Below are 13,296 nucleotides of genomic sequence, written 5' to 3'. Positions count from 1 at the left end.
AAAAGGCGCGCTGCAGGCTGCTCGGCCCTGTCGCTACCTGAAGCTGCAGCATATGCCTTCCCCCCGCCTGTTTGTGTCGCAGATCTTAGACCCTCTCCTTCTCAGTGTCGGGTCTCTTCCTTTGGTGCTTGCCTTCGGCATCGGTATACGGTCGGGCTGGTTTTTACAAAAACAGCGGTAAAAAGCATCATCATTTGATTCTTTAATTGTTACTTGATTATGCTTTGCTTCATTAGACGTAAAGGCTTTTTCAAAATCTTAAAGCTTATGATCATTGGAGCTTGTTTTAGATCTTAAATAACTAGAAAAGAGTAAATACTATCTGTCTTACTGTAAATACCGTCTGTCTTTATTCCTGTATTGCTCTAAAAGTGCTTCAGCAATGCAACGTAAATGAGCAAAATCCAAGTGACGTCGTGATCCCAGTGCTGGCCTGGGACTTGGAAGGCTTCCTGGAGATGGTAAGCTGACTTTCTGAGAGAGCGATGGATGCTCAGGAATCGCCATGTGGATCCAGTGTCTCGACGGTGTTCCTGTACCTAGAGGATCTGGTGCAGCTTGCCTTAGCGATGTTTGTGGTGCTGTTTTCGTGGCCTGCGTGCCCCTGTGCACTTGCAAATACTTATCTGGATGTGAAAATGCAGATCTGATGGAAACGTGGCTAATTTCAGTATTGCTAGAGAAGTTTAGGTATTGTGAGTTGGCTTTTGAGGAGCAGGGAAGAAGTCGTGCTCTTACCTGAGCGCACGTTATGCTGGAGATGTAATGGGAATCACTTTATCACTCCTCCTTATTTCCCGTTTAGGAGGACATGGCTGCTCACGTGGGAGCATCCCGAACGCCTCAGGAGGTGATGGAACACTATGTGAGCATGTATATCCACGGCAACCTGGGAAAAGCCTGCATCCCCGACACTATTCCGAACAGAGTGACGGATCACACGTGTCCCAGCGGCGGCCCGCTTTCTCCTAGCTTGACCACGCCGCTCCCACCGTTGGATATATCGGTGGCTGAGCAGCAGCAGCTGGGATACATGCCGCTTCGGGATGACTACGAGATCGAATACGATCAAGACGCGGAGACGTTGATCAGTGGCCTTTCGGTGAACTATGACGACGATGATGTGGAAATAGAGTTAAAAAGAGCTCACGTAGACATGTACGTAAGGAAACTCAAGGAGAGGCAACGGCGGAAGAACATTGCACGAGACTATAACTTGGTACCGGCCTTTCTGGGGAAGGATAAAAAGGACAAGGAGAAAGCTCCCAAACGAAAAATCACAAAAGAGGAGAAGGAGCTGAGGCTGAAACTGAGGCCTCTGTACCAGTTCATGTCGTGTAAGGAGTTTGAAGACTTCTTTGAGAACATGCACAAGGAGAGGATACTTCGAGCAAAGATTCGGGAGCTGCAGCGGTATCGTCGAAATGGAATCACCAAAATGGAAGAGTCGGCGGAATACGAGGCAGCCAGGCACAAACGGGAAAAGAGGAAGGAGAACAAAAACATAGCGAGTTCCAAGAGAGGGAAGGAAGATGGTAAAGAAGGTGAATTTGCTGCCATTGAAAACCTGCCTGGCTTTGAACTCTTATCGGACAGGGAAAAGGTGCTCTGCAGCTCTCTAAATTTGAGTCCTGCACGTTATGTGACTGTAAAAACTATAATCATTAAAGACCATCTCCAAAAAAGACAGGGAATTCCTTCAAAGAGTCGCCTTCCCAGTTACTTAGATAAGGTACTGAAGAAAAGGATTTTAAACTTTCTAACAGAAAGTGGTTGGATATCCAGGGATGCTTCATGAAACTCAGCTGATCTGAACAAACACAGCAGAGGCCCGTTGTAGCCTCAAGGACTCCGTTATTTTTTTCCTTCCCTCCCCAAAGATACAGAAATTATGTCACTTAAAAACAAACAAAAAAAAGCGAATACATAACCTCCCCGGTATTCATGGTCCATGGTTCAAATAGACTTTTGCTTTGGATCATGGAAAATACTTAATTGTGAAACTTCTACATTGGATTTCACTGCTTTCGGTATATTATTAGAACAGATTTCTTTCACGTGAACTTACTCAAGTCCAGTAGTCCCAGAGTAGTTACTTTACTCCTTACTATTGGACAAATGAATATCAGTGTAATTCTTGCTTTTCTTTGAAGGTGGGAGATAGTTTCATTTGCTGGAAGCTTTCTCTTCTCCCTTTGCTTTGTTTTTTGGCATAATGCTGGCAGCAAAGTGAAGCTTACAAAAGTCCTGAGCTCTGGAGCACGGTGGGCGGGGGTTTTTGTGACCATCGCTAAGCTTTCAGAACATTCTCCTTAGTAACGACAGCCAAGGCGCTGGGACAGCGAGCGGGGTGCGTTTCTGTCGAGAATACAGCAGGGATGAGCCATGGCAGAGAGTGGAAGGAAAGGAATGGGGTAGGTGAGGTGCCTTCGGGTACTTGTGCTGTGGAAAGGGTTCTTGAAGAGCTACCCTCACACCCAGCTGATCCGGACACAGCTTTGACTTGAGTTTTTGCTGAAACAGACCCCACTGAAGCTTCGATGTTAACTGATCAGTAGCAAAGTTGCAGGAGTACCTGGCAGCTGTGGTGCTCTCTTCCAGAGGAGGGGTCAGCACTACTGTGAAGTGGCTGATTTGGGCCAGAAATGGGGTTTGGGAGAATAGGCAGCAAGTTGTCTTGCAGCGGTTGGGAGCCTCAGGCAGCAAAATCACCGTTTCTTCTTGTTGGGGGGAGGCTACTCCTCCTCCTTCGGTATCTGTAACTTCTGAGCTTGTAGGGGCTGAGGAGGTGTAGCTGCCTCCTCCTGAATTTGATTGGGAGGGACAGGGAAAGGGAGCGAAATTCTCAAATGGAGAGTGATCCCTGAGATTGGTTTTTAAAAACAAAAATGAGAAGTGATACAGATTAGGTCAAAATGCACAGCTAATGTGCTCCTAAGTACGGAGCTGTAAATCAAGCCATTACAGGGTTCTAATTGCACATAGCCTGAAACGCACCGGACTAAGCACATTGAAGTTGACATTACTGACATGGTAGGAGAACTGTGAATGCAGCCCACCGCAGTGAGAACAGCGCACCTTGAGAGGCAGCTCATCACAACTCTGATGACTACAGTCTGAACTGGGTGCTTGCGAGAGGCGCCAGCTGGCGATGTAACGCAGCGTGTAACAGAAACGCCAGATCCACAGTGCTGTTTTAGAAAGATCTACCAATTAAGGGGAAAATGTTGAAGGAGGACTAGAAAAGGATTTTTATGCTCATTTCCTCCTTAAATACCCGTGCTGGTATTTAACCAAATGAATAAAAAATGGTGGTTGCCACATAGGAGACAGCACAGTGTTACTTGTGCCTAAGCCTCTCTGCTGGTCATGTCCAGAGCAGGAAGCTGTGACCGGAGGCCCGTTGGGCAGGTCTTCTGGAGTGCAGGTGTGCCACAACGTGGAACTGGACTGCCTTCAGAACAGGGGCAAGCACTGGAAATGTCATTTGGGCTTGATGCTTTGGGCTGTAGTCAGTGAGGATACCACAAAATCTTAAAACAGTATTAATTTCTGCAACTTGGCAGAGGTATACTGATCAGAACTGGGTCTTAGTTAATATATCCAGCATTACCAAAATAGTGTTACCAGTGAGTTTAGAATAAAAGGGGTACAATTATAAAGCCAGCATTTCTAAGGAATAAAAAACCAAAACTCTAGTGCCTTTTTCTTTTGAGCTTGTGATGTTATGTCCCTCCAAAAAAGGTAAGGGCTATGTCCTCCCGGATGTAATACTTTGTTTGGCTTACCTGTAAGTAAGTGGCTTGTTGTGGAATACTTGAGACAAAACTGTCCCTCCTTGGCAGCAGTGGAACTAACTGCAATGTGCTGAGTAGCTTTAAGAACCGCTTCCACCCTGTATGCATGTACAAACAGCACACAAGTCCATCAGGTATAAACCCTTGGTTATTTTCTCCGTCTCACTTCCGTGGAAAGGAAGCTCAGCCTTTCTTTCTAATATTCTAGCTATGCCATTTGGTTCTTGCTGTCACTTGTTACCTAACTGCCATAACGTACCATCACCGATAGTATTCCGGAGCCTCAACTCTGCGTGTAGCTGGGAGTTTACAAGAATTGGGGTGGTTTGTTTGGGGTTTTTTCCCCTCAAATCTGTGATTTTTATATTTCTACACTGTTTTGGCACATCTAAGTCTAACTGAAGCAATAGTCTAAAGCCCATCTGAACAGTAACTTAAAAAAAAAATAATCTAGGCACCAATGAGTCATTTAAATGTTGGAAGTGAGTTCTGCATTTACACTTGTAGTTTCTTAATTCCTCAGCCCCTCCAAAATGTTTCTTTGGTGCTAGACGTAACTTATTGAACATCAAAATGAATGTAAAATAAAGTATTTTTAATGTATGAAATATGGATATCAATATTTATTTTATACTTACAAGCAAATTCAAGGTGGTAAATGTTTGCTTTAGCAAATACTAGTCCCTTGGAAAGGGCTTCCCTAGAAGCAATGTCTTGTTGTCAGCTCTGCTTTTAATTTTAAAGGTGACTTGCACTAGAGGATGCTGCTGTTCCATATTTTCACATGGAACTGATTTAGTCTAAGCATTCCTTTGTTATGAGCTGCTGTTTTTGTTTGTTTGTTTGTTTGTTTTTAAGTTGAGATGCAGGTATGTTAATCCAGCGACTGACTTACTAGAGCTGCGCTGCTTCTCTTCTGTGGTGAAGGGGCTGAGAAAAAACATGGCAAAGAGCTCTTCAACTTGTATCTTGTGTTGATCTGGAAGTGCTTCCTGTACTGTACAAATAACTTAGCCTTCATGTTGCTAATGAAAAGGTGTTCTATATGCTTAATGCTCTTTTCTAATTAAAGATATTACTAATGATAGTATCTGTCCTAACAGCATTGATGTAAGCCTATGAAAAAGTGACACTCCATAAGCTGTTCAAAATACTGATCTGCTACTGGTAGAGGCAGCAATAAGTCTGTTTTAATGCTGTATGTTTACTTCAATCAGTCCAGTCCCAGTGATGTTTTATGGTAATATTTGCTCACTAGGTAACAGGGGAGCATTAATCTCCATTCTGTGTGTGCTACCCAGTGCAGAAGGGCTTGTTACAGAGTATTCTGGATACAGACCCTCCGGCTCTGTGTTCCGTTGCAGTCCCGGCAAGCATTAAGAACAGCGTTAGTAGGTTTGCACGCGTCTTTGACCATAAACTGCCTTGTATATCACACAGGCTAAGCACTCTGCCGTTATTCTCTTGTGCGGCGGCTGCATCAAATTTCTTTGCAACTGTAACGGACTTCATTAGCCTTTCGGTTTACTATCTCTTCTTGCGAAATATTTTTGCATGTGCCCCAGTTGCTCTTAAGTAAGTGATGACACATTAAATACTGTGAAGGAAGGTACCTGGTGAGCATGTTCACCTCATCAGCTTCTTCCTTAAAGGGAATGTTGCACTCATTTGAATAGTGTACTGGTGTAGCTGTGCCAGACACACAAATGCCTGTGCTGAAATCATGTAAAACCTACCTGATGTTGTGCACACCCAGCATTTTACTAGGTTTTTGCATTGTATATTGGTAAATAAACTTGTATTAAAGTTTCTTTCCATTATTGATTTAATGGTAACGTAGTTTGCATAATAAGGAAAATGGCTTAAGTGTTTGCAATAACAAATGGAGATGCATTTTAGCTAAATGATGATGAGTGGAGAAGTGGTGTTTATGAAATGGCTAAACCGGAGGTACTGGTGGTAGCTTTGTTGGCTGCTCTTACGCTTAAGTTTCGGAACTGCCTCCCTCTGTTCTTTGATTCCTTCAGTGCTTCTTTCTGTTGTATGGCAGAGTGCACAGGTGGTTTGAGCTCTTGGTAAAGACTGAAGCTCTCCATGCCAAAAGCCTCTCTGAAAGAGCAGGCCAAGGAAAAGGAACCACTTCAATGAGGTACTCGGTTATCAGCTTTAAAGATACTAGTTTGAGTCTTGTGCTGAACATTTAACAGTAACTTGTGTTTAAGAACACTCTGAATGAACTAATGTAGTCCAAAAAAGACAGTTTGTGTGGGGCTCTGGGAAGCTTATTAACAAGATCTGCTAGGGAAGAAGCTGTCCCTTTGTTTTAATTGCCCTACTAGAAAAAACTTCTATACTAATGAAGTTATTATTAAATGTAGTTTAGATCCAGAGGGGTTGGGAAGGGGGCAGAACACACATGACAGTTCTTAAAAGGTATATATATGGACCCTGGTCCCTTTATGGCATATCAGTTGAGCACAGGTTCCAGTCAAAGTGCAACAAAACCATTTCTTCAATTCTACGTCATGCCGCTACAGCACGCTCTAACCCAGACAGAAGGAAGTTACTTCCAAATTCAACTTAAGTATATGGAATCCCCTTTTTTTTCCCTGTAGTTTTACACGCAATCATTGCATTTTGATCCCTGTACTTGACTAGTTTAAAAAAATTAACACTGTAGTTGTCTTCTCACACGCACCACAAATTATTCTCTCTCCCCTACCCAGTCAAAGCATTGATTTTCTTTCTCAGGGTTGAGAAAGAACGAATTAATCCTGACACATGACTAACCCCCAAACAGTAGTATGCACTTAGGTTGTTCCTAGTTAACTGTCTGATTCCCATGAGGCAAACCAGCACTGGAAAAAAAGTCTTAAAGAACAGGTAATCACTTCTCACCACGAGTAGGTCTAGTGTTCGGTAAGCTGTTGGCAACTCTGCATCTCAACCAAAAAAAATAATTGCTACTTGACCTTAAGGTAAGAAGCACCTTAATCCAAGTTAACCAGAAGCAAGGGTGAAAAATTCAGAAGTACTTACTGTTCACCTGGTCCTAACAACATGCCTAAGTTTGACATTTCTGTCCTGTGTGTTACGCGTACGGGCTTTGAGGATACAAGAGGACAGACGCGTTGTCAGTTGTGTAATTTGCCAAGTTCTGTCCACTCCTATCCAGGTAACCAGACAAATGTAGGACAAAGCATTCAGTTAACCATGTGTTGTATTTAGCCCGATTCTGCAGGATCGGGAGCAGCAGGTGGTGTTGGACACGGCAAGAGCTGCATATGGGAAAAGTTCTGTTGCAACTTAAGATCCAAGCTGAGTAAATGCAAGAAATGAAGATGAAACTAAGTTCACATTTTTGTTTGAGCCACTTACTTACATGCAATTATTTATGTAATTCTAAAAGACAGTATATACCAAACTCTCAGCTACTCGCTTCTGTGGGTATTCTGGCTTTCAGCAGGGTTGTAACTACAGTTTGCATAACAAACTGATTGTAAAGCTTGGAAGTTACAAGACTATCAAAATTGTTTAAACCAATTTATACAATATTAAATTAAAAATCCAGAGATAGGATAAATTCTGTTGGTTCTTCAATGCCATACAAGTATTAGATGGTTTTCTCGAGTCAACGTTACTACAGAACAAAAAGGGTTGAACAATTAAGAGAGATGTCTACTCTCCATTGCCTTTTATTTACAGGTCAGAATTCACAGAAGTTTCAATTTCAGTTGTTGAGAGAGATTATTTCGGAATAGACGAAAAAGGGTATTTACCACATCAGTGTGTAAAGGCTGATGGACGCTTGCAGGAAACGGGTTATTTGTACTACTTCACCCACTTCTGCAAGGTTAGATTCTACAAAACAAAAGGAAGTGTTTGAACCACTATTTGGATTTTCAATCTACACAGAGTGATAAACGTGAGATTGCAAAATTCTTGTGAGCATTTCGTTCCTTTCAATTTAATGCACCTTCAGTAGCAACAGTTGTAAAAAATGTTATCTAATCTAAAGCATTAGAAGGCTTAATGGCTCTTGTATTTCACACTTAAGAAGAGAGCTTACAGAACAGTGATGTTGAAGGCCACTAAGCAGGAGAATTTCATCAGTTGCTTCGTTTTCACTGGGAGACCTCAGCCAATTCATTTAAACCTCTCAGGGGGCAGAGGAATGAGGAAAGCATGGTGTAACAGAAAAACCATCCAGCTGTTTAATAGTTGTATGGCATTTTAAATTCTCAGATTAAGCAGCTAAGCGTCTTTCACAACACCCACCAAGGCAGGCCGCAGTGTACGCCCATGCAGCTTATAGCCAATCTTGGATACTAATGCAATAGTGCCAGGCTCCTTCCCTTCCATGGGAGCATGGAACAATGCTTCGTGTTCATAGGGATCGAACTTGGCTCCGACAGGATTCAGTCTGAGCAGGCCATGTTTTTTGAACACTTTTTGAATCTGTACTTCTGTCATAACAAGACCTTCATATAAGCTCTTCAAGTGAGGATTTTCATCCTTAATTTCTTCTTTTGGAACACTTTCTGTTGCTTTCTCCAAAACGTCTGCAACTTCTAGCAAGTCCTTACAGAAGCTCTGAATCCCTAAAAAGAAAGAAAAGAGAAGGGAATGGGATTAGTCCACTGAGGGAAACAAGCGTTAAAAAAAAAAAAAACAACCCACAACCCCAAAACCTACAGCAATAATCTGCACTCTTTCTTTTAGAAATGTATTTCAACTTAATACTTCAAAGAGCTAAAGCTACGCTGATGACCTGACATTAACAACAGTTAAAATTCTAACCAAAGTTACCAAAACCTTCAGATGGTTTAATGTAATTTCCTCATGTCTGTCTCATCCTGGGATTCACCTAAACTTCAAAGCATTATGTTGCCCTATTCCTACCCTTTAATCTGATGTGCTAAAAATATTTGCAGAACAAAAAGCATGTTGTCAGTGATGAGTCCAAAAGATGAACAGGGATTCTTCCTTGAATGAAAAGAACTCACACCTCTCCCTCCCACTACAAACCACTTTTACAGAGTCAGAAGCTGTGCCTTGTAAAGACCAAGCAATTCGCAAGCTAACGACAGTCCGTGTCCTGAAGCTGTTCTCTGGCTCACACTAAAAGAATCTGGACTAATCTCACTTAAGGCAAACTGTCTCTAGAAATCATGAAAAATAAAAATTCAGTAGAATAACACATTTCTACGCAGAGGTAGGCCAATGACAAACTGCATTGCATTTTAGTAGCCTTGTTTTTCTTTTTTGTTTAGCCACAGACAGCCTTTTTAATTCTAGCTCACATTTTAGACTTTTTTTTTTTTCCTTACCAAGAAGTAATATGAGCATTACCAGAGGCCAAGTCTTTGGTTTAAACAAAAAAACCTACAGAAGCACCCTGCAAGATCTATAGGGATCAGCTAGTTCTCAGGAAAGGGTCACTTCAACAATTCCACAACTCCGTAGAGACTCGAGCTCTTTATAGAACAGTAACTAACAGTCTCCAAGTAGTTCCAAAAATATGAACAAAGGAATCAAGGTTTTAAATTAAAACTAAAACTGCAGTTAGGGCTGAAGCGTCCCAAACACAGATTAACCAGTTGTCTAGTGATCTGGATCAAACCAAATAACCAAACTCTTCAGAAGGTGGTTTGTTTTGGTTCGGGCTTTTTTTTGCGTAAGTCATCTCTGCAGATACCTGTGACTGCAAGTCTGTGAATTTATGCAAGTCTCAGAAACGAGTTTCTCTTCCTTCAACAGAAAAAGCAGTCATACGCGAATGATAAAACTTACAATCGTGCAGATGATCTGTAATTTAGTTTTCACGAGAAATTTTATTTGAATATTTCTATTGTAGCATCACAGCATTTCACTGTAGCTCAGACATGACTCAAAGTCCTCCTGCACTAAGTAGCATATTAGTGAAACAATGCTTATTGAAAATCAGCTTCAGGATGAAGCATTCAAACATCCATGAAAACGGTACGAGAATACTATGTAACTGAGAAATGCTTTTTCTTACAGTACACGTTAACTGAAGACCCTGTATTCAGAAACTAGAACTTTGTATTCAGAATTAAACTATACAGCTGTGTATAGCGTGTGGCAAAAAAGGCCAACTCATTTTTCAAGCCAGGGTGACAGTCAAACACTACGATGATACAGCACTCTTCTACTGCAGTATTTGCATACAATTTCTGTTTTACAGATTTGTGTTTGAACTGTCAAAAAGCTAAATCAGATGTCAGGAAAGATGGCTCTTGAAGAAAGTTGTGTTTCTAGCAGTCCTCGTAGCCAGTGATTGTACATTCCTACCACTGAAAAGAATCCACCCATCTAAACGTATTACTTCTATTTGAAAGCTATGGCCTTCAACAGAACAGAAAAGTTAATCCAATATAAAAGGCTAAAAAAACCCCAAACAAAAACCCAAAAAAGAACCAAACCCAAACCAAACATCAAGAACAAAAAAACCCAAACCAGAGGAAAGCTAGTATTCCATGCTCTTGGTTCAGTTTTTTGCAGTCAGTTCTGAGACCAAAGTGCATGAAAAAGGAAGACTTCAGCCTGCAAACCTTACTGAAAAATCTACTAGTGCAGTACATATTGTAGGAAATCAGATACTAAATTTAAAGAACATTTCAAGTTGTTGACGTTAGCAGTTTAAGTCTTGCCCTTGTCTAGCGAGATGATTACAATTCTGATGCAAAACGAGGAACCGTTCGAACCTCTCTGCCTCAAATACATTTTTTAACCAAGTAGTCAGAATCACTGGGAAGTACAACTTGTCAAAACTGCGGACCAGTCAGCTCAATTTTCCAGGCTTTGCATTTCATGGGTCTTACGAGTATGCACAAAAGGAGCCTCCACTGACCGTATAACTTTGCCTCTTCTACCAGTTTCTGGCTTCTTTGCCTCACGTTTTCTGCATCTGCCAAGGCACGCTTGTACTTGTCCTGAAGAAGAAAAACCAGTAACGGAAGAGATTTCATTCCTGGTGGTTGGGTAGTTGACAGTAATTCAAAACAGCATATTCAGTATAAAACAGCATTTTTAAAGAGTTACATAGCCTAAACCCACCATCTAGACAGCAATCTGAAGACAACGTGCCAATTATCACAGCATCCTTCCTACTGAGGCAGATGTTTGCTTCACTTTAGTGCAGACAGAAGCGAGGGCAAGGAAATAAGATGGGTTTCCAGACTCTCAGTATTTGTCAACAGATTAGCTGTAAGAAATTTGTAACTCTACAGATATGTCAAGTTTTATGAATCAAAGATTTCTGCTTTTTCTGATGTGCATTCACAGAAAGGCTTCATCAGTCATAAGGTATTTTGACACTATGGCAAATGAGATTCAACCCAGCCATGACTTTCAAACCATCTCTTCCCTCTCCATACATACCACAGAGTGTCCTCCAGTTTTTTCAAACTTTACACACTATGAAGTCTAACTCCTCTGTTGTTCAGGTTACGTTTTGGTCTATTCCTAGCAATATGGCCAGCTAGCAGCAGATGTACGAAGAATGAAATTCACTAAACTTAGGCACTTCAGGTTGAGTGCTTCACCACCTAACCCAGAACTCCATGTTGGGCTTCCACTCTGAATATGCTTGACCTTCACATGCTAGTGAAGAATCTCAAAACAGAATAAAAATGGTCAACGAGTTGACTGAGAAGCCACGTTAGATAGCCAATAGCAAATGCCATCAACAGAGATGTTAAATGACATCTCTGCTTTACCCTTCAGTGCTTTGGGAAGGGCAAGAGAAAGGAAATTCAATCCACTTATGATTCATAGGTGCTGCTTCTCCAAGTCTCAAATGCTCTAGAAAGACATTTTATGTAGAACACTCATTCAGAAAAGCAACACCTTTGTTTAATCCACACCTCCCACCTCTCAGGACATCCTTCATCCTCTGCTGAAGTCACGCATGGAGAGACTGCAAGATACATTAGGCCAGACAGAGGGAACGTGACGCTTCAGCCTTGTGTTTGAAGGGCTCTCCAACAGAGAAGGTTTGAAACTTCCACTTCCTAAGTATGTAATAAGTTTCCTAAGTATGTAATAAGAACACTATTATATAAAAGCTAAGCATCATTAACCCTGACCTTTGAAAAGTCAGCAGCTGTTTTCAGAAAGCCTACTCTTAGCACACACAAATACACACATCAAAGACACACTCAAACCCTTCCATGGGCTTCCAAAAATTATTTCTCCACTGAGCAAAACCTAAGTGAAGTCAGCGAAACTCAGTAACAAATTTTCAGGCTGGAGAAGGTCCAATTCCATCCAGAAATCGGAAGGAAACTATTGAAAATCTTCATTTTGGACCAGAGATGCATCTCAGGTCTTGTACTACACCTACTCTTAAGTTTAAAGAAATTATCGAATTGCAGGTTTTTATTCAACAACTAAAGAGCAGTCACACAACTGTATCCAGACTGTGTACTGAGAACCCATAATGAACGCTCTCAGGTATGCGGTTTGTAAGGTATGCAACCTGATGACCAAAAGACACTTACAGTAACTTCTTTTAGTTGTTCTTCCAGTTTGGCCTTTTCTTCAGTTAACATTTTTTCAGCAGAGCTGGGTTCAACCTTCTGCTCATTTTGGCTCTGACTCTGGTCCTCTTCCAAGTTCTGGCCAGTATTTTTCTGTTGTGTTGCTACACAAAGCAGTCGTGGAGAAGTCCTGAGGCAAAAACATGTGGATTATATTAACCAGTTGCTTACTTTGTAAGATATTAGCATTTTCTGGGTGTAGTGGACACCCTATTTGACACGTCAATGTCTACGAAATTCTCACATTAAAGCACAAGTTAATACAACAATTCTAGGCCTGTGAAAACTGTTTGCAGAACCTTTCATCAGAAGTAACTGAACTTAGCCCATCTAAACTGTTGCAAAAAATAACTTTGCTGCAAGGTAACAACCACCGGGCAGCAGCCTGTAAGTGTCCGTTATAGTCAGTTTATAAAGTTGCAGCACTTTTAAGGGGAATATGAGCTTGTTTTCAGCACAGTACTCTATCAGGAAGCAAATCCAGTTTACGTGATGCAATCACCTGCAACAGTCTCCCTGAAGACACACCAACCAGAACAGTGGTTTGCCACTGACTGCTAGAGAGCAACGGAAAAGCGCCTTCTGTGCCGCTGCTGTATCGCAAATATCACGCCAAGAACGGGCCAGTCTCCATGAAGGTGACTGCTTACCACTTCCTAACGTTTCCTGGGCTGAGCTACCTGTGCAAACCGGCTCACGGACGAGGCGGCCGGATCAACGCCGCAACGACAGAAGGCCTCGGATCCCTGCGCGCCACATCAAGACGTCAGGCCTGGAGGCCTTCAAACTCAAGACCGGGCCAGGAGGGCTCCGCCTTGCCTGGCCGGGCCACCCTCCCGGGGGAGGGTAAGGGAAGCCAGCAATGGGCGGCGGGGGCCGGGGGGCCGGCACCAGCCCGCCCCGGCTGTAGGAAGGGGCTCCCCGGCGCAGAGCCG

At 42.2% G+C, this 13,296-nt stretch overlaps 2 protein-coding genes across 2 annotated transcripts; one reads left to right on the top strand and one right to left on the bottom strand.

The window, feature by feature from the left end:
* The first annotated feature begins 743 nt into the window (after positions 1 to 743).
* Positions 744 to 5,608, top strand: TADA2B (transcriptional adaptor 2B). The gene has a single exon (XM_009328836.1). The coding sequence runs from the start codon at positions 812 to 814 to the stop codon at positions 1,796 to 1,798; it is 987 nt and encodes a 328-aa protein (XP_009327111.1). The 5' UTR covers positions 744 to 811; the 3' UTR covers positions 1,799 to 5,608.
* A 1,393-nt stretch (positions 5,609 to 7,001) lies between these two features.
* Positions 7,002 to 12,493, bottom strand: GRPEL1 (GrpE-like 1, mitochondrial (E. coli); the record flags this gene model as incomplete). Its single annotated transcript, XM_009328835.1, has 3 exons — positions 7,002 to 8,398; positions 10,672 to 10,753; positions 12,323 to 12,493. Coding segments are annotated over 3 exons (600 nt in total), but the record flags the coding sequence as incomplete, so codon positions are not given.
* Between the last annotated feature and the right edge of the window lie 803 nt (positions 12,494 to 13,296).

The sequence above is a fragment of the Pygoscelis adeliae genome, unplaced genomic scaffold (genome assembly GCF_000699105.1).
Source record: "Pygoscelis adeliae isolate BGI_AS28 unplaced genomic scaffold, ASM69910v1 Scaffold66, whole genome shotgun sequence".
NCBI classification, from domain to species: Eukaryota; Metazoa; Chordata; class Aves; order Sphenisciformes; family Spheniscidae; genus Pygoscelis; species Pygoscelis adeliae.
The sequence above is the reverse complement of the archived record's forward strand: the minus strand, read 5'-3'. Positions and strand labels throughout refer to the sequence as shown.